The 25,389-nt window shown below is 40.4% G+C and overlaps 1 protein-coding gene across 2 annotated transcripts in view; it reads left to right on the forward strand.

Moving 5' to 3' along the window:
* The window catches only part of LOC112562043 (cartilage matrix protein-like), a 44,800-nt gene extending 25,142 nt beyond the window's left edge, over positions 1-19,658 (forward strand). For both annotated transcript variants that reach the window (XM_025235014.1, XM_025235013.1), the window contains exons 7-13: positions 4,029-4,192; positions 6,309-6,473; positions 7,140-7,316; positions 9,213-9,450; positions 9,908-9,940; positions 10,268-10,828; positions 14,880-19,658. In XM_025235014.1, coding sequence (XP_025090799.1) covers positions 4,029-4,192; positions 6,309-6,473; positions 7,140-7,316; positions 9,213-9,450; positions 9,908-9,940; positions 10,268-10,828; positions 14,880-14,887 — 1,346 coding nt within the window. In that variant the 3' untranslated portion in view covers positions 14,888-19,658. The remainder of the gene's footprint in view (positions 1-4,028; positions 4,193-6,308; positions 6,474-7,139; positions 7,317-9,212; positions 9,451-9,907; positions 9,941-10,267; positions 10,829-14,879) is intronic.
* The last annotated feature ends 5,731 nt before the right edge of the window (positions 19,659-25,389 follow it).

Consider the following 25,389-nt stretch of genomic DNA (forward strand, 5'->3'; position numbering starts at 1 on the left):
ATATCAGATTGTCAGATCATTGATATGCTGATGGTAATTGCTAATTCAGACCTATCAAGTATCAATTAGTTCTGAGTACAATCCGACTAATTATTTAAATGCTCTCGGAATCACATTTTATATTTTCCTCTGAGGTACATCATTACTGTGTAGCTGTGGAATTGTTTTTACAAAGTATGCAAGACCTTTTCCCTCTAATTTTGACAATGATCTATTCTATAAAATATTTCTCAGTCTATTCTCATTGTTCAGTACTGACAGATTGTTTAAGTTTTCAAAATAAATTACACCGATGAACCGAGGAAAATAAAGTACGCGAGACTAATTCCAAGGAGGAGAAATGCGTTAAAGAAATACCAAAGAAACGCGGGGCTCCCAAAGATAAAAGAAATAATAAATAAAAATAATTAAATTAGACAGACGAGGAAAATGTAGCAGAATAAACATGAAATGCATTGCTCAAGTTATTATTTTAATATTATTGCCAAGTAATGCGTCGACCAAGTTCATGCTCTTAAGGCCAAATATCTTTTGTCTGAGTTTATGAAGTTCTACAGCAGATACGGAAGTTGGAAGACATTCTAATAGAGTTAATGTTCCTGTTTTGTTCCGTCGTGTCACTCCAAGGCACCACCCACCGAGCAGAGGTATAGTTCCTGACTTGATTGTGCCGAGAGAATACGTGCACCCGGTGCACCACATCAATGCGAACCACGCTAATGGAGGTAGGCCCCCGCTAATATTTTGCCCCCATGACCATATCTGTGTCAAATAAAGAGCATATCTGTGTCAAATAAAGAACATATCTGTGTCAAATAAAAGGAGAATGAATGGCAGTCAGCGACAGGCTTGATGGCTCCATCGCCTTCAGAGAAGCGCTCAGACTTTCTCCAGGTGAAAATTCTCTCTGGAATCTGTTGTGGATTGTGTTCCCCCAGCTCACACTGCTCCCCTCGTGTTTCCACGCGCTGTTACAGCGATGATAAAATCACTCAGGCCTTTGATACTGAGCTGGTGAGTGGCTTGTCGGAAAATCTTCCGAGGGTTGCAATATTTTATTGTCGTGCGTCGTAGGTGGCTCAGAGTTATGCTCGCTGTTTGTGAGACTTCACGCAAAGTTGTACAAAAAAAATGAAAAAACGACAAAAATAACCAAAAAATAAACAAACAAAACAACCTTTGAGTTTTAAGAAACAGCAGCCGACCGTTGGACATGGCATGATGTTAGGTCACGTGACCTACAATTCCTCAAACTTTTTTTTCCAAGCGTCCATTTATCAGGTCAAATTAACGATAGTTAGGGCAATATGTAACTAAGAACTTTTTTTCTACTAGTTTCAAACATTTGTAGTCGGTATTTAACAGTTTGTCATTTAAAGAAGAAAAAAAAAAAGAAATCTTCCTTTATCTTTCTTTTGTTCTTCTTCTTTTCTGCTTATTTTTTTCTCTGTAAACAGACATTTGTTTAAAATTCAACTTGTTTTTGCTGCTGTTCTTCTTTGAGTTCTTTTCCTGCTAGGACAAAACCTCTCCGATGTTGGGTAAATTAAACAGTTTGACTATTGTTCTCCTAATTATAATTATGGTCTTAGCTTGAGCCTCTTGTTGTTCCCCGAGGGCTTACAGAGCCTCTGTATGGAGGTAACCACATCTTAGCTTGTAACAACTAACATAATCCTCATGGCACATAAGATGTCAGCTACAATGTCATCGTGTCATATGATAAAATATGTCATAATCTAATTGTGTCGTTTTAGAAAACAGTCAACATGGTTGTCGAGATTAACTGTCAAACCTGATTAGAAGACAAGCAAAGTATGCAGATTGCTAACGATAAATATCACGAGAGGTTATTGTACACAGTGTCCAACCTTATCTCGCAGACTTTCAGTTATTTTCTGGAGTCGGCCAAAAGCCACTGGCACGAGACAGAAGTGTCAAGCTTTATTTGTGTGCATTTCATGATAAATGTGCTGTTCTTGCTGTTTTTTTTTAAACATTTCCCCACACGCGCGTATCACACAGATGAACTTGCGTTGACCCTCAGAAGCTCTCTTCATTCTCGAGCGGAATTATCTCTTATTTCATTTCGTCTCCTTTCCTTTAAATTTTTTTTTTTGTTTCTTTGATTGTTTTTGTTTTTGTTTGTTTGTTTGTTTGGTTTTTGTTTTGTTTGTTTGTTTTTGTTTTTGTTGTGTTAAGGTTTCGTGCTTGCTTTTGTACATTCTAGAGTTCTAGGCTCTATCCAAAGGTGGCAACAGCTCGATCAGTGACTGCTTTGACCCTCACTGGGTCTGTGACTGTCTTTAAAAGCTTCTTCTTTGCTTGCTCTTGTGCACTTGTTTGTACATATTTGTTTGTCTGCATGTGCGTGTACCCGTTTGTTATGTGCATATATATGTCTGTATGTACATGTCTCTCGCCTGGTAGAACATAAAACCTAAAGCGATGACTTCAAAAAAGAAGAGCTACTAACAAGCCTAGACCAGATATGTATAATAACAAAAAAATCATGTCAGGACCACAGCAGAGAAACTAATAGTTCTACCCCCCTTGTCCGCCCCCCACTTACCCGATCACCCCTTTCCTCCTGTGTACCCCAGTCCTAGTTTTGAAAAGACTTCCTTTAGGAACTGACTTTGTGAGACGAGAGAGCTGTTGACAAGAGCACGAGTAGACTGTGGTTGGTATTCACGGCAAATTACCGTGTCTGAGGGCAACGGTCGAGCTGTCACGTGATTAGAGTTGACAAGCCTCAGATGCTGCTCTTATCTTCTTTCAGTAATAGGACGGCTTGAGTCGTTTATCTGTCCGTTCGTCTGTCTTTCGATATTTCTATCTTGTGCACGTATAGAACGGAATACACACCCAGGAGCCGATGGCGATGAATGGACAGAGGAGAGGTTGGACAGAGAGAAAATCTTCCTTGTGACTGAGTTGTTCCGCTTGATGGTTATTTCTCGAAGTGGAGACAACACCGTCTGCTTTTGACTCCAGATGGTTTGTCTTCCCCAGAGTTCATTGTTAGTCGAAAGGTCCCAGTAATTAGCCAATTAGGACCTCGTTGGAATTGCGTGGCATGATGGAAGCACTTAGGCAGTAATCTGCACGTGATGCACTCTAAGACCTTAGTGATTGTAGTTACTTCCCTTGTGAAAGTAACGCCCTTCCTCCCCCTCCCTCTCTTTTTTTCTCTCGTTTTTTTCGTATTTCTCTTTTCGTTGTCTCCACCCCTCAGTGTGTGCGCGCACGTGGGATGAACTTTGACATCACGCCCCAAACCTGCAAGAAAGTAATGGCGACAGTGGCGCCGCTTGGCTGGTGCAGCCAGAGTTCTGTCCCCCTGGGCTGCACTTAAAGTGTTGGCGACGCCCAGGTCAGGGAGGTGCAGTGCGTGGGCGTTCTACAGGTGTCTTACATATGTCTGCCTAATCAGCACCCTTAACCCCCGAAACACCTGCCACAACCAGGTCTTGTCAGAGATCTTCCAAGGAAGAAAAATCTCAGAGCGAAAGAGAGAGAGATGGAAGAACAGGACCTCGGAAGCGACATCTGTATGACTATAGTTGATTGTCTAGAGACTATCATTGAACCCTGTACACTTAACCTCACCTTGTAGGCTTCTCATCAGCTAGGGTGGGAAACCTCACCTGATATTTAATTTTAAACTAAAACATCCACTTCTAATATTTTTAGTACAGTGTGGTGTTTAAAGATCAAAGGAAAATACAGAAGAAAAGAAAAAGATAATTAGGAAAGAAAGAAAATAGAACAGAAAAAAAGAAAAGTAAAGAGAAAGGAAATACAAAATTAGATAAATGAGAAAAATGAAACATAAAAAGTAAACGAATAAAGAATGAATAAATGAGGAAACGTAAGGGGAAAAAAATTGAGAGAATGAAAAAAACAGGAAACTGAATGAATAACCGAACGAAAAAAAATCGAAAGAGAAAGAAAAAATGAAAAGAATTAGGAAATAAAATAAAAAAAGCAGAGTAATTTATTTTATGGTCGTCTGTGTATCCCAGAATGCAAAGGGAAGATGCTGGACTTGGTCTTCGCCCTGGACGTGTCGGACGCCGTATCGTACGCTGACTTCTGGCAGATGATCCGCTTCATCCGGGACTTCACCCTCGCCCTCGACATCGGCAGGAACGCCACTCGTCTCGGCGTTGTCCTCTACAGCAATCATGTAAGTATTAACCCTTTCGTCCCCGGATTGCATTGCTGTTGTCAGTCACGGCTCACTGACACTACTTACAGTGATTACACTAGCAGTTACAGTTAATATCCATTCAACTGTCTGTGCGCTTGAGAGGCAATCCAGTGGATGCACTGACCACTTAATTAACAGTTTTACAGAGATGACACATGCAATTTTGTGGTAACATTTTACCTGAAAGAAGAAGAGGTTAATAGCTGGCACAAAGCAAAAGGTAGAGATATTACTGTCTCCCTTTCTTGGCTCAAGCCCAGGTACAAGTCGCTTGGCATTCGTCTTGTGTTTACTGACACTAAACGGAGGATTAGGCCCAGGAAGTGACAGAAAAATAAAAGCTTAGAAAGAATGTAGCAAAGATTTATTGAAAAGAGAAGTAGTCCGTTTACATGGGAACTAACAAGATACACTGACAACTGTGAAGTCGACAGAATGACAAACGCGAGACAAAATGAGACAAAACGAAGTCATCAAGCCTCGGGTGGAGTGTTACCTGGCGAGAGTATCTGTATATGTATTCACAAGGGCCGGGTGTCTTGGATACCTAGGGAGCGATTAACATTAGAGATTCTAGACGAGGCGAGGGCTGGTTAGAGGATATCAACACGAAAAAAGAAGTTTTGAATGGAATAAGGTTGACAAATAAGAGGGAGTCGGTTAGAAAACAATAAGTCTTGACTCTTGACAGACCTTTACGGTTGAGTAGCTTCGGACCGCCATCCGAGAGACAGAGAATAAGTCAGAGGTTAGTCACCTGTGCAATTTTGTGACACGTGCCGGAGCCAAGAGGACACCAGGTGTGGACAATGTGAACAATGACAGCAACAGCTCAGTAAAAAGTCTTAAGATTTCTTGGATTATTTTTTTTAAAAAAGGAATTGCAAAGAACTTTTGAAGCCGTTGGAGGTGCATGAGCACCAATGTTCCTGGCTAGGGGAGGGTGGGTCAACTGAAGTAAATAGTGTGGCTGGGTGGGTAGGAAAACAATTTGACACACACGTGCGATAGATATCGAAATGACGGCGAATTCCAGGCTGCAAAGGTTGTGCGAGGTGAACCAAGGAATGCGCGACACCCCTTTTACTTATTCCTCCCACCCCAGTCAGGAACGGGTAGAGTGGGAGGCAGGTGATGGGTGGAGTGGCGACCGCGGCGCTGAATTCCACGTTAAGTGACGATCGTCCTTTTGTGCGTTCACTGAATGCTCTGACCCCCGGCTTCCTTCGTGAATGTGAAAGAGGAACCTGCTTTATTCAGGCGCTAACTAAATTTGAATTATGGAATCAAAGATATGAAAGAGAGAAAATATCACTTTGCAAATCATGGCGGCAGTTTGCATATTTGACACACAAAATAAGAAAAATTAACACAAGAGTCGTCTGTCACTTGTAGCTCATGCGTGAGCTGCATGTAAATCTTTTTGTGAAGCTAAAACATTATTTTTTGATAATATCGAGTAACATATGAATAAATATGTATGGTGCATTGCGTATCGTGAAGCGTGTAGTCGGTCTCAGGTAATTACCTGGCAGGTGTCAAGAGGTTGTGGTTTGCTGGGTTTGCTTTATGTTGAAATCATTTTGGGGACACGCTGGTGGAGATATTGCATGACAAAAATGAAATGCTGACAGGCAGTAAAATGACTTTTAACTTTTTTCTGGAAATTCTTATTCTTTTTGTCGTCGCATAAAACTCAAAAGCGAGCACACAAGCATGTGTTTACATGGGGAATAACTCAGGCAAAAATAAAACAAAATAAAGAAGGACAAAACGGAAAAAATGTTTTACAATCTGAATTGACACATTGATGAACATGGAAGAAAATATATTTTGTCTTAAGATGACAGAGAGGCTTTAAGCGCAAGCTTCTAAACATGCTTCGCTTCTTTTTACATACGTTGTGTGTATGAATGTCTGCCATCCTCTGTTCTACGTGTTTATTCACGGTTTGTGCTGAGAATGTGTCCAACATGCCTCGTGCACGAGGTACCTCCATCATGTTTAGCGAGAGGGAAATTTTGTTGTTGATGTAAACAAGTGTTGACATGCTCTGTGCGCGTGTCCTCCATGATGTCCATACCTGTCCCAGGTGTACAATGGGTTCGACCTGGACGAGTACGACAACCTGAATGGTCTGGTCAGTCACCTGTACAAGCTGGAGAAGTCCACAGGTGAGGCCAGGCCTGACGAGATGATCCGCTACGTCAGGACCAAAGCCTTTCGTCGCTCAGTCGCCCGGAAAGGTGCTGCGCAGGTGAGTGCGTTCGTCAGTGTGTCTGTGTGTGTGTGTGTGTGATCGCGCACGTGCGTGCCTTTGCCACAGCATACTAATGCCCGAATATATTAGAGAGAACGCAAAGCAGCCAACAGTTAAAGTTCACATAAATCTTCTAAGTCATCTTGCCATAAGCTTTGAGTTAAAAGAACATATCCTGGAGTCACAAAAAAGATTTCCTTTCTCTCCTCTTCGTCCAAGTTCCAGAATACACTTGGCACGTGCTTTACTTGCAAATAACCAGTCTGATGTCTTTTCCCGTAGACCATGCTCTAACACTTTTTGAGGTTGACATAAGAGTTTTCGTGAATATTGCTTGAATAACGAGTCCATTACCATCGCGAGATAATAATGATCCCACAAATTAGAAGAAGGAAAAAATAGTTAATAACTATCAAAAAAATGAAGAGACGAAGGAATAGTACAAGACAAAGCAAAAGCAAGAGGAAAGGACACAGAAACGAAAAAGATACTGTATAACAGTGGTGGTAGTTGTTGTGGTAGCTGTTGTAGTCGATGTCATAGCTGCAATAATAACAATCTCAACAACAGCAAGAAGCTGAAAAAAGGTGGGAAATAATACCTCTGGGGCAAGAAGCTCATAAGATGAATGCATTCTCTGTACCTGCTGTGTGGTGTGTACAGGTTGTCATCGTCCTGACCACCAGCGCCTCCAGGCACATCTCTCGAGTCAAGAAGCAGGCCAAGCGAGCCCAGGAGTCCGGCCTCAACTTCATCGTCGTCGGCGTCGGCGACAACATTAAGGACGAGGAGATGAAGGTCATCACTGGTCTGGACCCCGTAGTGGGAGCTCAGGCAAAGGTGAGCACTAAATTACTCACTCAGAATACCAGGCAGGCAAGGAAATGAGCTTCGGGATGTTGTTGGGGTTGAAAATGGCGTCAATATACTTATTTTCAACCAAAAAAAGGAAAAAAAGGTCTGTGTCTCTAACCGCCTTCATTTTGCCGCCCTCCAAGAATTAGCAGTTAATACATCCACGTGGTGTCTAGACTTAGGGTCTGGCGCCACAAGATTCGGTTAGAAGAGAAGAAGGATAAAGATGTTGTTCACACTTTCCATCTGTAGGAAGTCTCTTGCTGTCAGCTTGTCTTTTCCTGGGTCTGACAGCTTCCTCCGGGTTCTTTTTTAATGAACCTAGTTGCCCAGAGCGATTTCCTGAATGCATTGGTACAGGAAAGGGGTGAAAGGAGGAGAAATAATATACAAAACGTATATAAAGGAGCTTTGATGATGTGTTCTTAGAAACAAGAATGCGAGAAACTCCTTCCTTTGCTTAACAAACATCAGGTGCGGACATCATCCACCTGGCTAGAACTTTTGTGTCCAAGAATGTCTATTATGTAAGACTTCATGGAAAAGGTCCTATTGACATACCGCATGTTGTCTATATGTGACTACACTTGGCAAAATGTTTATTATACAGAGTTCATACGACAGAAGTAGACACATGTTTACAAACGTGTGTTTGTTAAACTTTGATGTCGAACTAATGGATAGTTCCTGACTGCTTCTACCTGAAACCCACTAGGATTAGCTTATTTTCATTAACTAACATTGTTTCACCAATTTTGGAACTGCTTTAGTATTTTTATTCCAAAACTGAGGTCGGCGTCAAATTTTCCCATGGTTCCCACTGGTTTGTCAGAGTTTCTCAAAGAAGAGAGTCGACCGTCTAATTACCGCTAATTACCTGCGGGTAATGAAAATATCCATTGAGATTGGTACTGACAATAGCGAGGCTCTCAAGATAGGACCCTCTCTTCGTTAGGCGCCACAGAAAAGAGATTCGAGTGGAACACAAAAAAGGACCAACCTTCAAAGAATGAACTCAGCGCTGTAAACAACAAAGAACATCAGGATATAAAGACAACGTGTAGTGAAGAAATAAAATAACAATACAGACATGCCGAGAGACGCAACATTAGAAAAAAAAGTAAAAAGGAAGAGAGAAAAAAAATAAAAGTCAAATAAATCATGAACAAAAAATGTTACGAAGCCAGTAAAAAGAATGCACGAGGAGAAATAAATGGAAAACCTTTAAAAAGTCGTTATTGCCTTATCATAAGGACCACAGCAATGGGGATCCTCCAGTGAGCAGGTCAAAGAGTTTGTTTGCAGAGAATCCGACAGACGAAAAAGGATGTCAGTCAAACAATCTGTTTGAAAATCTGCAGGAAGAAAGGAGAGGACAATGATATAATGAGGAAGACAGAGTGCACTATCTTTATAATAAATCATGCTGCGTTCACAAGTAGGTGTCTAAGGTGAGATAAGTGTTTCCCCCAATGTTCAAGTGCAGGGATAAAAAGATAAAATCAGAAATGGTCATAATATATATAAAATTTGTTTAGCGCATACTCACACTCCTGAGGAGCATGCTCGTAGCGATTAAGAACAAGAAGGAGACATGGGAAACATACGAGGGACAGAAGAATAAATAAATAACATATAAATGAACGAAAAATAATCAACAGTACTGATGATGAATAAAGGACAAATACAAAAAAAGTCAAGAGGATCCAAGTAACAAAGACTAAGAAAATCAGGATTTTTCAAAAAGAAGGCGATTAGGGAATAAGTAATAACCGAAAAAGAGGGGACGGGTGTGAGAAAGGACTAGCATTGACTAAGTTAAAGCGGTCAAAGGTCAGTTGATTGATACAGTGTGTGTTGTGTTTGTGTGTGTGTGTCTAGACATCAAAGGTCCATATCATACCACCAAAATCTGACAACGAAGCGACTGACATGATAAGAGAACTGGAAGAAGACGACTATGACGATGTCAACACCACGGTCCAGACCCTGCCGAACCCCGAGAGTACCCCCCGCCTGGAGACTGGGGGCCAGCAATCCAGAAACTCCATCTATCGCCTCAAGGAGTTCAGTGAGCTCGAGGACATCCTGATGGACGCCATGCTGCAGTCCTGTTCCGGTAAGACCACCAAAAGATGATGATGATGATGATGATGATAATAATAGCACAATTCAACAAATCTGTTATTAAAATAATTTGATTCATTTATTTAAAGCATGTCCAGCCTGTCATTCTAGACGTGCTTCCGTTGCAGGCCTCTCTCGACTGTACCACACAATCATTCATGCATGCGATGTAATTATTGCAAGGCTGAAAGCATTCTATTATCCCCCTCCCACAACCAACCCCCCAAACATCCCGTTGACAGTAGATACTTGAGGGTAAAAAAGATAATTTCTTGTGTTCAGTAAATTGCCGCCCATCATACGGTCCGATGGTGACTATCTAGATTCCTTGATGTGTATTTTCAGAATGAAAAGAATGACTAGTGAATGCGACTCAGGTTCTGGAGGATGTCTGATGTATACAGCAAAAAAGTGTGTTTATATATATGTATACAACTTGTTTTTTGCAGCCAAGTCAACAGACAAGCCAGTTGCTGATCAACGTAAGTGTATTTGTTGTAAAGGAATTCTTCCTTCTCACGAACACAGTATTATTACAAAAAACATCAGTGGTTGCCAAGGAGAGTATCGAACACACTGGCCACACATGCCAGAAAATCATCCCCACTCCCAACCCCACATTTCCACGAATAAACTCCTATTCCATATACAGTAAGGTTCATTCCTCTAAGGTCAGTTGGGCTGTTCCTAATTACAGATGATAAAGTTCATCCCCACTAAGCCTTTGGCTGAGATAACGAGCTTTATAAATTTTCATTTATTATTATTTATTATTTATTATTTATTAAAATGAAAGTTTGTCTCTGCAGCTTGCGGCACCCGCCAGCCAGCCGACATGATGTTCGTGGTGGACAGCGCCAACGCCGGCAAGAAGAACACCAAGAAGGTCATGGACTTCATGAAGTCCCTCGCCGGCGACATGGCCATCGACCGTGACAACATCCAGATGGGGCTGCTGGCCCCCGACCCCTGCGCGCCGCAGGAGCAAAGCTTCCAGCTGAACCAGAACGAGGACAAAGAGCACGTGATGAACTCCCTCAGCACCGAGACCACCGATTTCTCAGACCTGGTGCGGGACATGCGCAAGAACGGCTTCCGGGAAACAGCGGGTGGGCGCAAGGATGCCAAGCGGGTGGCGGTGCTGATCGTGGACGGAACCATGGACAACCCGCTGCGAGCCTTGACGGAAGCACGACAGGCTCGCGAGAAGCGCGGCATCGAGATCTACGTCATTTCCGTTGGAACGGAGATCCCACAACCGGAAATGATGATGATGTGCGACTACCCTACCCAGAAGCACTTCTACCACCTGGAGTCGTACGACGAGCTCCCCAAGATGGAGGACACGATACGGGACATTCTATGTGATGGTGAGTTCTTCTCCGTCGTCTCAGTCTCGTATTTATTTGAATTCTGTGCGTTAGTCTGTAATAGGGATGTCGGGATACCTGTAACCTTTTGCTAAAAATATATTGCCCTTTAGTTTAATATGTATGAAAAATTTTCTGCTGGTTCTTCATAATTAAAAAGAAACTTTTAGTCTTTGGACAACATCTGATGTCCGGTACCCCTTGTCCCTAATCTGTAACTATTTTCCCCTCCGGGCTTTTTGTTCGCACTGACACTCAAGGACTGAGGGAGGTCAGTTGTTACTGTGTCAACATATGGGATTGCTGGAAATAGACCAAAGGTGCAGGTGTAATGATGCGTCATGTTCTGCGTATTGTACTGGTGGCAGATGTTGTGACTGAAGTGCAGCAGGTAAACCCATCAGCCGTTTATCAAGCGAATCCCCCGAATATTTGCGCTCATCTGTTTTGAAATCCGTATATCGTTATCCATTTCCCCCAAAAGAAAATCTGCTTGTATCGTCTCCCGCCCCCGTGGAGCTTTAGAGTACAATAGAACACACCTTGGTTTCGTAGCCACGTGACCCAGGGTCACTGCGATCTCAGGTAGAGTTTGTTCGTCTGGAAAAAATGTCGGTCGTCTGGTTTATTCCTTTTTTCTTATTCTGATGCAAAATAGAACTTACAGCCTCATACACTGAACGGGAATTCGGTTTGTTGTTTGTGTTTTACGGCCTGTCAGTACCCGAGGAATCTCGATCCCCTCGAGGTGCTTCAACCGTAAAACCATCTGCCACAGCCACGGACAGAAATCCTGTGAGGTCTGAAAATACAGTTTAACTTCGGTATTGGAATGTATCTTGTTCCACAAACTGTCCCGATAACCTGGAGCTGTATTTTGATTAATCTCATGGGAACTATCTCTACCTCGCTTCGCCAGAAATAAATGATGGAGATCACTTTTCCTAAATAGCCTTTGCGCACACTTACTAACACCTATTAGTGTCAAAGGTCGACACACTATAACAGCTAATCAGCAATCTTTAGATAGTTCACTGTAAACCTATTGTAAACCTCTTCGAATCAGTTACCTGACTGGTGTGTCTGGGGTACAGCAATACCTGTCTGCATGTTGTCACAGCGCAGGAGACCCATTACTAAGGACGATGGGATCTGAGCAGTTGCCTCTCCCTCCCCTGATTCTCCCTCTTCACACACGTGGAGGAATTTTTATAGGCCTGCAGCTCACCTTTATCTCCTGACAGACTGAAGAGCAGACGCTCACACAGGGCTGAGCTTTCACTTTTATCTCCACCGCCGCACTTTCCAGCTTCGTTTTCATCTGATCGTCTTGGTCAAGGTCTTTCTGACAGCGGAGGTAGCTGGGAGGTGACCGGGAGGGATATCGCCAGACCTTGATGTAGTCTGCTGACTTTGTAAAAAATTGACATTCCTGAAAAAATGGGGGGGTGTTTTTACAGGTAACGATCCCAGAATGTGTTACTAATATAGAAAAGGTCCATGTCCATGGTATCAGCGTTTGTCAGTCTGTCTCCCTGGTGCGTGTCGAAGCAGCCATGATTAGCACAAATGAAGGAAAGAGGAAGCTGAAATGCATGAAACATTTGAAGTAACTCTGATAACTGTAGGAAGAGTAAAGGAGATGAAATTAGAAGGGATGTAAAAGTTGCTTGTCTCATTCTGAGAGATTCGGAATACTGATGTGACACATTTTAGTCACAAACACTCACAAAGTTTTGTGGATGCAAGAACCTAAAGATGAGTAATGTATCGTAGCCTGTTGACAAACAAAGTGAAGCTTATTTATTTATTGTTGAAAATATTAATCAACATTCGACGACGGAGGATTAAGAGCTGTGGCAGTGTTGTGTTTACATGACTAAACTAACTCCTCAGAGGATCTTTCCTAAAGTCCGACAAAACAAATCCATCTGTTTTCGCGATACAAACCTACAAACATCAAGAGAGCCTGTGACGTCACTTCCTGCATTCTTGCAGTCAGAAATATTGACTAACGAAATGAAATTCCTGTTTAGTTCCTGCTCCTTCCGCCAGAGGGCAATGCTCTGCGTGAAGTCACACCCGCCGGCGGGCGGACCGGAACTTGATTGTTTGGCGCGTTGCTGGCACGTGACGAAGTATTTTATTTTTCCACCTAGAGGGAGTAAACAATGCAGCATGTGTCCAGTTAGAGCGCCACCTGCAGCTCACATCCTGTAACAGCTGCGCAACATTATGTGACCTGTGTGCGGGGGAGAGGGATGGAGGTCAATCAGTGCGGGAGGATGCAGGAGGAATGGAAGGAGAAAAATGGGTGAACAACGCCCAACGATAAACTAAACTAAGATGGCGGTGTCAGGAGAGTACAACACGCTTCTCCACTCAGTTATTGATGACACCACCTGGCAAAATTCCGAAAAGGAAACAAGTATTTATACAAAAAACACTTCATTTAAATATATTTACACCTTAAATTTATTTAGTTACAGCAGTTTGATGGAAAGCTAAACGCGGTGCACATCACGATTTTATAACTTTTCTAATTAAAATTGCTTGTTCAACTCCAAACCGTTGAAACAATTTATCGTCGTTTTATTTCATCATAAAGTTTCTTGTTTGCCTGCGAACACCTCGAGTTCTCTCACCTGAAGCTAATAACGGAAGTCATCATGCTAAAACGGTTTTAGCCAGTTTAGAGAACAGTTCTTGAGCAACACGTTGTGGAAGTCCATCAAGAAGATGTCTGAGGCTGGTTAATGGCCAGGTAGTTGCTGAAGCATGAAGGCTGGGAGAAAATGCCACACTACACTAATTAATATCCATGGATAGTCGCAGGTGCTTCATGTGTGTGTGCACGTGTGTGTGACGTGGAGATTGACACTCTCATGTCACATGACTATCTTGAGCAAGTGCATGCATGATGGGAGCTAAGATTCTTCGCTGTATCACTATGGTAACCTTGGGAACCATGGATGCAGCACCAGCACGTGACTCGGGTACCATGAACCCACGAGGGTACCTGGGCTGAAACAATCGACACCTTTCTGGTTCGCATCCCTCTCCCTGCTTGCGTCTTCGCTTTGTTGTTCGATGACAGAATAATTAGGGTCTGCCTGGAGGAGATGGCCTGTGCCCAAAGGGATGGTAATCTCAGTTCCCCGAGGAGAGGATCTGTCAGACGCTTGTGTTTACCGAGGCTGGCATAGTTAAAAATGTTTCTTGTTAGTCACTTTAGGCACGAATAGTGCCCCTTGCAGTTTTTTTACCAGGTCTTTGTTTTTGTTACCTGGTCTCTCTCTTTTCACTGGTGCCCCCATTCTTGTTCAGTTTTTAGCGGAGGTGCGATAACATCGTTTCGAAACAAACAGAATGAGTCGATGGCTGATTTAGTTCTGTTGATTTTTGGTCCAACTTTTTTCTTGTTGTTCTGTCATTGTTGTCGTATTGTTTCCTTTTGTTTAGTTTTCTTTCTTCACTTGACGTGTCTGTTCTTTTTTTGACAAAATTTGTTATCTCTATCTTTCCTATCTCTTGTGGTTTTTTTTTTTTTTTTTTTTTTGTAACGGTGTAAAGCGCTTACAACCAACCGTTTCTTTCGTAAGACTGGTTTATGTTTTTAAATGTGTCACGTAACTAAGCGATGTCAGATAGATGACCTTGCTGATAGATTTTTTATACTTTTTTTACTGTTATGCAGATATTTTCTAGTCCTTATACAGATCATCACTAATGTCAGCTGACTTATTCGTATATGGGGCAGTTAACCTGAGAACTTTTCTAATCATATAGACGTGCATTTTACAATAATAACATAAAGCAAAATGGCAGTTTATGAATTATGATTTAAGATATCGAAGTTATTTATCCCAGAAGACAATTAGTAGCAGTTTTATGAGGAATCAAGGGCTAGAACAACACAGGACATCAACGATCACTAATACATACTCTTACCCTACATATCATCCAGACCGCAATACAGATCCACATATAATGTAAAGAATATTTTTAAAATTCTTTTATTCTCTATGCTTTGTTTGCTTGTTTGTTTCAGAGTTATAACCCCTCGCTGCCACAATAAAAGGACGATGCAGAATGATGTTTGCAGAGCGACGATGTTGGCGAGGATGTCTTCAGTACAGGCTTCAGCAGCGCTTACCGCCTTCCCTTGTCCTTCATTCTTCGAGTCATGAAGTCGGTTTTCAGACTGCGAGACACTTAGGGATAAAAAAAAAAACAATCATCACGTGATCTCTGGGGGAGCAGCGATACAATGTCATATCACGTGACAGACTAGTGACGTCATGTATGTATTCTACTGGTGCCGGCGGTGACGATGACGTCACCAGTGCCTTATATGAACGTCACATCCCGCAGAACAGACAATTATTGCTTCTACGGATTAGACAGACAGATACTACAGCTAGCAGACATTCTTCTACAAAACATAGAAGGCTTTTCTGTTTTGTTTTGTTTTGTTTTGTTTTGTTTTTTTTTTTTTTTTTTTTTTTTAATTTTCCAATGAACTCTTGAATGCAAAGAATGAATTCAGAAATCGGTTATGCCAAAAACGATACACAAACACCTGATGTTATCTCATTTTACCCTGAGATAATATTTTTCTGTCTTTATTTCTTTGTCTATCTATCTCTCTGAAGCAGACTCACACTTTCTAGCCAAAGGAACTCTATCGCCTGTTGACTTATGCAAAAGGCAAAATAATTTTTATTCCGGAAAGAAAATGTTATTTAAGTCAACTCATTTATATGTTCCAATGTTTGTGTCTGTAAATTATTCGATCATGTTTAAGAAAAATGTGTTGTCGCTGTCGAGACAGCAACCCTGTGCCTTACTTTTATCATCTTCCTTTTCCACACATGGAGTAATCTGAACGAGAAACTCTAAAAAAAAAAATACAAAAAGACAATCTCTTTCGAATAACCGACAGAAAAATATCTAACTAAAAGATTAACAAAACGCACAACACTGATAAGTGATCCTGGCTGTCGAAGGATGTCTTCCTGCTTTCGTTCAAATTAAAATAAACTCTTGGTGCATGCTTATTGTGACGTACCGTTGCTATGACGTCGCGCGCTTTATGTGACGTCACACAGGTGACAGTTCAAACGGCTGTCGCCACATAATTCTCTTTGTTGTGCAACTGAAAATGAGCAAAGTCCATCGCAGTTCTGGATCCTAGATACGTCGAAGGAGGAACAGCTGTACGTGGATCTTTGTTCTGTTAACGCTCTCTCGATGCAGCTGTTGGTATTGTATAGACGGTTAGTGTAGTGACTGATGTGAAACCAGTAACAGTACTCCAGGGTTGGGGTTGCTGCTGCAAAACCCGGTGGTAGGAGCCGTGAAGATGTTCCTTTCAGGCTCAGATCCTTCTTTCTATCCCGGAACTGGCAGCGAGTGTTTGGCTGACCTGTCTGGACGTTGCTCGAGGGCAAGACTCTGGCAGGCCACCAAGGGTCAAGGGTTAATTAATCACAGTGACCTGGTAGGAGTGTCGTGACCGAGTCTGCACTGGTCGAAAGGCGTGGTTCGTGGCTGTGATAGAGGTTACTGCGTGACACCGTGAAGTGTTTTCAAGTTCTGATTTTTTTTTTTTACAACTCGAGGGTGATGGAGGTGTGTTGCTGCGTGCTATAGAAACCAATAACGAAGGACATTTTGTTGAGTAGTTGTCAAGGTGCGTGGAAACACGATGACATTTGAAAGGCTCTGCAGCTTACAGTATGTTGGCGGTCAGTTCACACACCAGGATGTTTGCCGAGCAATTTGGCTTCCAATATTTGTGAAGGTGTCTGTAGACATTTCTCACTGAAGACTTATTTCGTCAGCGTAAACTCTGCTTGTGGTGACTAGTGGCTGGGCTTTCCTCGTGCATGTTGATACAATAACCCTTGTCCTTTTGATCTAGACACTTACCTACCGTGCTTTTGCTTTTTTTTCTTCTTTTTGTTCATATATGGAAATTATTTCCAGAGCTTGTTGAAACTAGTATTATATATAACTTTGACAGATGGGCAATCTAAAAGTAAGTTTCACCTGCAGGTAATCGTGAAAAGCCTCGATTTGATCAAGAGGAACTAAGAACGACTGCTTATTATCCAACCAGTTAAAAAATGAAACAAGAATTTGTGGAAAAGACAATAATTTCAATGGATTCAAATGAAATTATTATGCAGTCAGGAGTTGCCAACTGACAGGAGCGAAATTGTTTTCAGTAACTGCTTTCGAAAAACAAAACGCGAAAAATTGTTTATACATCTTAAAAAAAAATTCATACACGTACTTGTGAATATAAAATCCAATATAAAATGTAGAAATACGGATATATTTCGAACATGACCAAATAAACTTACCAAAATAGTTACAAATCGCGTATCATAAGAAAACTAGCTTATCAGGAGCAAGGTGAACGACGACGACAAATGAGATGTTTTATCAGTTGATAATACCCTAGAACAGCAAGGGCTTTGGTTTCGTGTAAAGCTACAGCTTTGATAGTATTCAGCATCTGTATGTTTATCTGGTTAAACAGTTTTATTCAAGTTAACAGTCGTTGGCTACAACTGTAAGTTTAAACCGTATCGTCGCACGCGCGCCATTCTTGTAGGCTTGTAGCTCCTTCTAGAGTCGTCCCCCTGTTCAGCCTGCATCCATGTTTGTGCAAGTGTAGGTAGGTGTGTATGTGTGCTTCACTTTGTGTGCTTGCAAGGTGAGTTGACAGTGGTTTAGAGACAGTCGTGAGGGAGTGCAATACAGCCAACACTCTGTCCGTAGTAAGAAAGTTTATTCGCTTCTCTCTTCCTCCTCCTGACATTCCTGCATCAGACGCACATACACGCAGGCAGGCTCCCTGCACAGTCATCTGTCCATATCCATCTTCCTCACAATCTTTTTTTTTTTTTTTGTCTACATCGAATTCAAACGTAGCATTATACATACCCACATATACACTACACGTGCATTGAGACAACACTGCGCATGCTTTCTAAAAATTCTGAAAAAATCATCTAATGACCATGAGTTAAACGTTTAAAAATTTTTTGTTGATTTAAAACTCAGCCATTGTGACCTGTTCTTTAATTAAATGTTTATAAAAAGAAAACAAAAAACTAAAAAAAAAAAAAATTCATGATGGGGTGTTCGCAAAATAATTTGGAAATTTGACTTTAGCTGGAAATTTTCGCACTAAGAGAGTGTGCCTGCTTTAGCTTTAGCTGGGAATTTCTTTCAAGTTTAGCTGTATGTTTACAAATAATATCGACAGTTTAAAATAGCTTAGTTTGATTTTCGATTCGAAAGACAGCTACGAAGCGTTTATAATGGGTCTGCACTGTGAAAACTGTAAATGTTGAACATGTCAAAATAATGCAATGGTCTGTGAATGTTTTCTGCAGCAGCGGAAGACGCCATTAATTTTTTTTTTCACTCCTGTAATGTGACTGTCTGGAATAATCAACTTAACGACTCTCTCTTTCTCTCTCTCATGTAAGGACTGTGAGTTAACGAAGAGAAGTCTCTGTTTTGAAAGTTTAACTCTTTAGAGTTTACAATTTCTTGCTGACTTACCAAGAGAAATAGTTTTTTTTTCGACTGTAGGTCGTCACGTGATCTGTAAAGAATTGTTTCTAGTCGGTCTATGACCGATTTGCAGAAACGAGTTTGTAACCGGGGCTTTGCTTCTTAACATTTGGTTGTCGGGTATAATACCACACCCGAAGTTACATCATTTTAAACTTAATGATTGTGGGTCTCCTTCTATTTCTCTGCAAGAAAACAATGCCGGGGGTGGACTATCTTTTGATGGCTTGTGTATTAACAATGATTCTACATGTATTCATGCATGAAACTGCACTCGTGTATGTGTGTTTGTGAGTGTGCCTGCATAACGATGCTTTTGTGTAAATGTCAACGAATCAACGAACGTCCATCTTGGAAGGTTTAGGTAAAGCGAGTTCGTATTGTTGACCCTGAAGAATGGAATCAGAAATGATGAGATTCCAATAACAAAAGCTGCTCCTGACGATTCTCTGCTTCCAACTCTTCACTTCCATTCTTTTTTCCAGAATCTTCACTGCTGTACAGACCTGCTTGTCTTTGATCAGGTCCTCGCCTTCCCTCTTCTATGCCAATACCTCACTGAAAGCGATTTATAAAAATATTTTTAAAATAATTTTTTTTTCTTGCGTTCCTATTTTTATAAACATCAAAAGCGAACTGTCGATTTGAAATTTAAACCATTTTTATTTTTTTTTTTTTTGTCAACACACTGTTAGACTTTGGTGCACAACCATTCGGTCCTTCTCTGCTTTCTTCTGTATTGTCTGTTCCGTTATTTCCATGACAAAAGCAAGAAAATGTTTGTAAGCATGTTGGACTGTTGCTGCTCTGTGATGTCGCATATTCCCCGAGGTCTAATCCTGGAGTTAAACCTATTTTCAATGGTGCTGATGTACATAGTCTTGAGAATGCTACCTACTCTCTGTATACATGCAGAGCTTGAACTGGATTCATGTGGAAGTATAACGCACTGTTACTGTTATTTATATATTTTGTTTATGTGAGTACAAAAACCAAGATGCTAGTGTTGCTATGGATACAGTTACGCTGACGATAATATATTTCTGTTTCAATGTCTAGGGTTTGAATCCTTACACAAAGTTCAATTTGGCTTTGGATGATATGTACATATACCTCGATCGTTTTATGCTATGAAGTTTTCGCGTAGTCAGTGTATTCTATCGAAAAAAAATGCTATTGATGATGTGACGCAGCTAACAATTCTTTAATAAAGTTGTTTTTCTTTTGTTGTTTACACAAAGTCTTTTTGTGATGATTGCTATTTGCTTTTTTCTTTTTTTATTCACCCACTCACTCTCGTCCAATGATTTAGAAACATGTACACACTCTTAGGGACGAGCAGGTGCAAACTAAAATTATTCAAGAGCTTTTATTTTATCTAAAGCAAGACATGCACGTGCTTGGACATATAACCAAAACAAAGAAAGAAAAATAAAAAGAAGCTTTGAGGAAAGGATGAAACTAACTTTAACGGGAAGATTTTCTGGAAGAAGAAACTTTTAAAGTTTTTAAAGTTATGCTAGTGTTATGTTAACTGATTAAAAACTGTAATGAAATCGGAGAAATCTGTTACACGGTCAGATCAGCTTGACCTTTGAACTGCTTTAGTTTTATTTTTGGACAAAAGACATGCGCGAGAGGTGTTTGCTATTCTTTGAGCCCCAGCCAAATGAAGTCGGCGTTCGGGACCCGTCAGTCCATTTATTTTTCTTTTTTGACCTCCCTTCGTCTTTCGCTCCATTTTTCTTTTCAGACTGCTGCTGGTTCTTCTGTTGACATTTCCGCCACACAGGTACAACTGTTTTGTTTTCTTAGTGAGCTATTTATGTTTTCTGGCAGTCGTATCAATGGTATTTGTTCTCTGGGTAACACAACTCTGTTCCTTTTATTAGTAGAGCAGATATCATTCGTCAACATCGTATATCCGTTTTCATTATTTCTTTCTTTTACCTTTCTCATCTCTTTTCTTCCCAACTTTTCTTGTAAACTGTCAACGCCCGCGAGCGTATTAGTGGCTGAAAATGAATGTAAATGATCAATGCATATTCTAGTAATATTCTTCACACAGATGCTGCAAACTAAATTTAGCTTTGATAAAAACCTATTCTTTCCGGAAAATAAAATTTCTTTGTTCTTTATATGTATCTTGTAAAGTAATAGTAAGTAGAAAGCTGGAGAAAACACCCAGACAACTCTGAGCCTCCCAGCTACTTGCCCTGTGAAACACTTGTGCATGAAATTCCCCATAAAAGCAGGAGAAGCAAAGTTCTTTGCCATTTTCTACATGCCTCTGGTTCCCATCATCCCACAGCAGGTCTCGTGCCAACATCTTACGGATTACATCAGACGCAACAAATTTAGCACAAGATCCGTGTCCCTCAGAAAAAACCGATAGGAGGAGGAGAGAGAAGGGGTGGAACATAAATAATTACCAATACAACACGCTAATGGACATCCGACTAAAGTCACGTGATGCAGCAAGCATTAGTGTTGGCGAGGGAGACATCCTGACCTTTACTTTGTGAACCTCTGTTGGACTAATTCTGTAGGCAAATGCACTCGTTTTCTTTTAACTTAAATTGTTTTGTATAAATTTCTGTTTTCAGCATGCATTTTACTTTGAAATTCTATAAACATTAGTCAGATTCGACACTGCGCATGCGCAAACGACAACTGACACGCGTGTGACTTAGTCAAGCACTTGACCTTTTCATGATTTTTAACTGGACAAATTGCTTGGCTGGTGGGCTGATAGTCTTCTTGCGTACTGTTAATTAACAACTGAGGGTACGGATACCTTGCTAAGGCTAGAGCAGGGTCTCTAGGTCCAAGGTAAACCAAACCTGAAGGTATGAAGACATAGCTAAGGTCCCGGTGCTACATAGGACAAGCAACGGGCAAAAAGTTTGGAAATGACACGACAGAACTGGAAACCTCTGATGAAGGCCGGTAAAAAGCAGAAAGAACCAGACAAGAATAGAAAAAATAGATTACCAACTATAATATGCAACTACGTACTAAAATGGAAGATGGAAAGATTAATTCAGTATTTCCAGGTTCCAAACGATTGCAATTTCGCGAGCTGGCTGCATGCCTTTCTTAATGAATGTTGAAAAAATTGAACCAGCTGTAAAGCAGAAAGAAACCTGAGTGCACAGTATTGCAGAAGAAGCAGCAGCACTACACTAAGACATGTTAACCCTGAACATCAACAGAAACCAACTGACATCTAGCTCACAAAGTGTTAAATTCAGGGTGAGAAGGGAGAAACCCCACGTGACTGAGGTTTTAAAAAGTGAAGTCTTTGCCCTTCTGTACATACTTCACTTACCCATCATCTCCCTGCTTAACAAATGTCTTCTGCCAAAACCTCTTTTACAGCTTACGTAGGGCGATGCCAAGTTGAGCTGTCTGGGTTAGCTCCCTGACTAGTTTAAAATGTTTCTTGTCATTTTGTCATCAAATTGTAAGTGGTAACAACTAAAATTACACACAGACACAGGCCCGCAAACTTTAATGATTAATTACGATGATCAGCCATTAGTTTGTCTTCCAGAACTAAACAAAAAATAAAATGCAGTAGAACTACAACCTACAACAGCTATAGACGGACAGAAGAAACGTTTAATTTTGTTACTCTTACTAGTAACAACATATTTCCTTCAGAAATAACTGAAAGCCCCCAACCCCCATGATTCTCACACCCACCCACTCGAAACCATATATATACAACGAGATTTGCGCCTTTTAATTATTTAAAAGATTATTATACAGTATTTTGTAAACTGTCTAGGTAGACCATTTTCTGGTAAGTAACATAGAGCCTTCACTTTATACATATAGCAAAATAATTAATAAACAGTGGGAAATGCCATATCTACCATACACAATGGCATTAAGTGTTATTGTAAATACACTAAAATATTTTTGCAGCAAATGTGTGAATTCTTTCAATTATGTTTTTAAAGGGGAACGATTGTCTGAACCCGATGGTACTTTTAATATTCTTTTAACTCCTTTGTCAGTCTTTGGTAATTCTTTTATGATCTATGAAAATACATAGTCGGTTGAAAAATATTCAAGAGTATTGTATGCATTTATAATATTATGCAGTTAAAATATACTACTACTATAAGTAGAGAACCATTTCTATCTTTCAATGTCAACTGTTTCTATATTTAAATAATTTCATTAAGTTAACAAGAAAAGATTAAGACCTCTTCTAGTTTTACATAGCATATTTAGCTGATTTAAAAGATCAACACAGAGAAGAGTGTTATGTCATCAGCAATTAGTTCATTAATAAACACTAAAATGTCGCTAGCAAACAAACACACACTGTTTTAAGCTTTGGGGACAGTTACTTTATCTTACTACCAGCAGCTTGAACCCGGACTTTGACGATTGTGTAAATATATTCAATTTACCTAAACAATTTTCCTAAATTTTATTCTGAAATAAAAAAATCCCCGAGAGGAAGATTGAGACATACATTGTCCAACACCTTCTGCCGATGACTATCGATAGTTTGACTCTTGGCTGTCCTCACTTTTAAAGGAGAATAACTTGAGACTTAAGAATTTACTCCATTTTTATTTTGACTGTCTGAGAGATTTGGGTTCTTTCACATTTTTGTTTGTTTATTTGTTGTCTTTCTTACATTTTTCTACTTTTGCAGCAGGGGTTGCAGACGATTTTTCCTCGATTCGCTGTTGCCCTGCTGGGACTTTCTCAAATGTGAGATCGCTAACTGGGGATTCTTGGCTTTGCATCAGACTGTCCGACTTTCTTGACATTTTCCTGAGCAAACTCTGGGCCAAAGAATAAATAAAGTAAAATCACGTGATTTTGCAAGGCAACGCCCGAAAGAAATATAAAATATTTTTTTTATAGAATTCTTCACAGGAAAAGTGTAAAAGGACAAAATTTCAGAATGAAAATTCAGCGAGAAAGATAATCGTGGACAGGGACAAGATATTCATGACAACTCTAGCAGGCATGCGGTACACTTTCATAAAATATCACTTCCTGTCGCGTTTATAATTACATTTATTAAGACTCGTTTATAAAAAAAAAAAAAAATTGCGGTGAATTCCGTCGCCGGTCTTTTTATGTAAAGTGCATTTGCTGCAAACCACATGCTCCTTGATGTCTGTAGGCGCAGGATTCATGCCGGCAGCTCATTAACAATTACTAAAGCCAACTGGGGCCCGCCTAACGAAGGAGGCGTACCGTCCACACTTCAAAAGATGCGATACCAGGAAGGCATTAGAGGCAGGGAGACACGGTATTAAGGCGGAGAGATCGTGATCATCAGGTAAGTAAAGCCACCTTTGCGGTGTTTGCCCGGCAAACTTTTTTATTTCCTTAGCATGTTGGTAATTTGCCTTCAAAAGACAGACAGAGAGAGTGAAGCATTAGTCGAAGTTAGCACCTAGTCAACGACAAAATTCCAGAAAGACTCCATGAAGTGGTGCTCCAAGAAAAGATTATTTAAGGCGAACTTATGTAAAATCGTTTTATTTAGCGATTTTGCTTATTTCGTTATTTTCTTTAATCAAGAGAAGTGTCTTTTTAAAAATGAAAAACAAAAGCTAGTTTTATCCAGACAATAACATTATCTCCATCAGCTTGTTTTCTCATTATTGTTTACTTTTTTATTTTACTTTCTTTTATATTTTCTTTCTTGAAAGTTATCAGCAACGCATTTATAAACTGTACGTTTGGGTATAGAAAAGTTTTTGAGCGAAATATAATTTGATTACACCAAAGCAAAAGCAATGTGTATTAGATATATTTTGCATTTAATTTAAAGATTTCGAGTAGACGTTTTATTACTCTACATTGCCTTGGAAAAAAACTGCCTAAAAGTACTAGCGAAGTTTAAAATAGACGGCATCCACAGAGGTCGTGGTGCGGCAACTCACATCAGTGGCATCCTTACAAAAGAAATTTGTCCCTCGATACCCGTAACCCCGTGACCCTCGAAACATCGACTTTACCAAACAGCCCGTTATGTCATTTGCATCACAGTTTTTTCCCATTTTCACATGTCTTGTTTTTCCTTTTTAAACAAACTTCTCTTTCCTCTCCTCTCAATAAACAACAGTTCCAAAATAAGAAAACAAAAGAAAAAAAATAACACCACGAAAGTGACACTTTCTTTAATCGATTATGAGAAAAGAATAAATAAAAATAAATTACATTTTTTTCGTGAAGGGTCTTTCTAAAGCAGTTTATTAACATATGTAGTCATCTTGCAGGGAGCCTGGGATAGTAGCGCGCGCACTTTTGAGTTGGTGCCAGGAGCAGGCAAAAAGAAGCGAGTTCTTTCGCAGGGGATCGCGAGACAAAACTCTTATCCTCTGAGTCATCGCCAGACTTCTCCAGGTTTTCGGCGAAGAGGGGAGACTTTCACAGTAACAAGGAAGAGGGAGGTGGAAAAAAAACCACATAAAAACATTTATGAGTTGTCAAGATGACAGTGGAACATATTTGCTGGAAGATAAAGGTCAGCAGGTCACAGAAACCAGTTCGAGTGACACTAACCTGGTTGGACTGGTTGCAGCCGGCGATTTGTGGAAAATTCTCGAGCAGAGCAGTGTTCACTTCGCTCGCGCTGTACACCGACAATCGGGGCCCTCGACACTTCCATTATTGGTTCTCCATCTTGAGCGGATGTATATCATCAAGGATCAGAACCTGTTCATAAACAGAAACTTTGCTGTAGGTCATGATGAACACATCGTATTCAACAGCACTTAATTTCAACTGTAATAGCAGAACATGTTAATAATTTGATTTGGTGCAATATACTTAGTGTACACGCGAGTTATCTTGCATTTAACCCCTGATCTCAAAATTAAAAGATAAATAATTTGACAATAGATTTCATAGAAATTGAGCTGAAAATAAAACTAGTTGAAAAACATCAACAAAAACATACTGACACAGGTCAGATACAC

The sequence above is a fragment of the Pomacea canaliculata genome, linkage group LG4 (assembly GCF_003073045.1).
Source record: "Pomacea canaliculata isolate SZHN2017 linkage group LG4, ASM307304v1, whole genome shotgun sequence".
NCBI classification, from domain to species: Eukaryota; Metazoa; Mollusca; class Gastropoda; order Architaenioglossa; family Ampullariidae; genus Pomacea; species Pomacea canaliculata.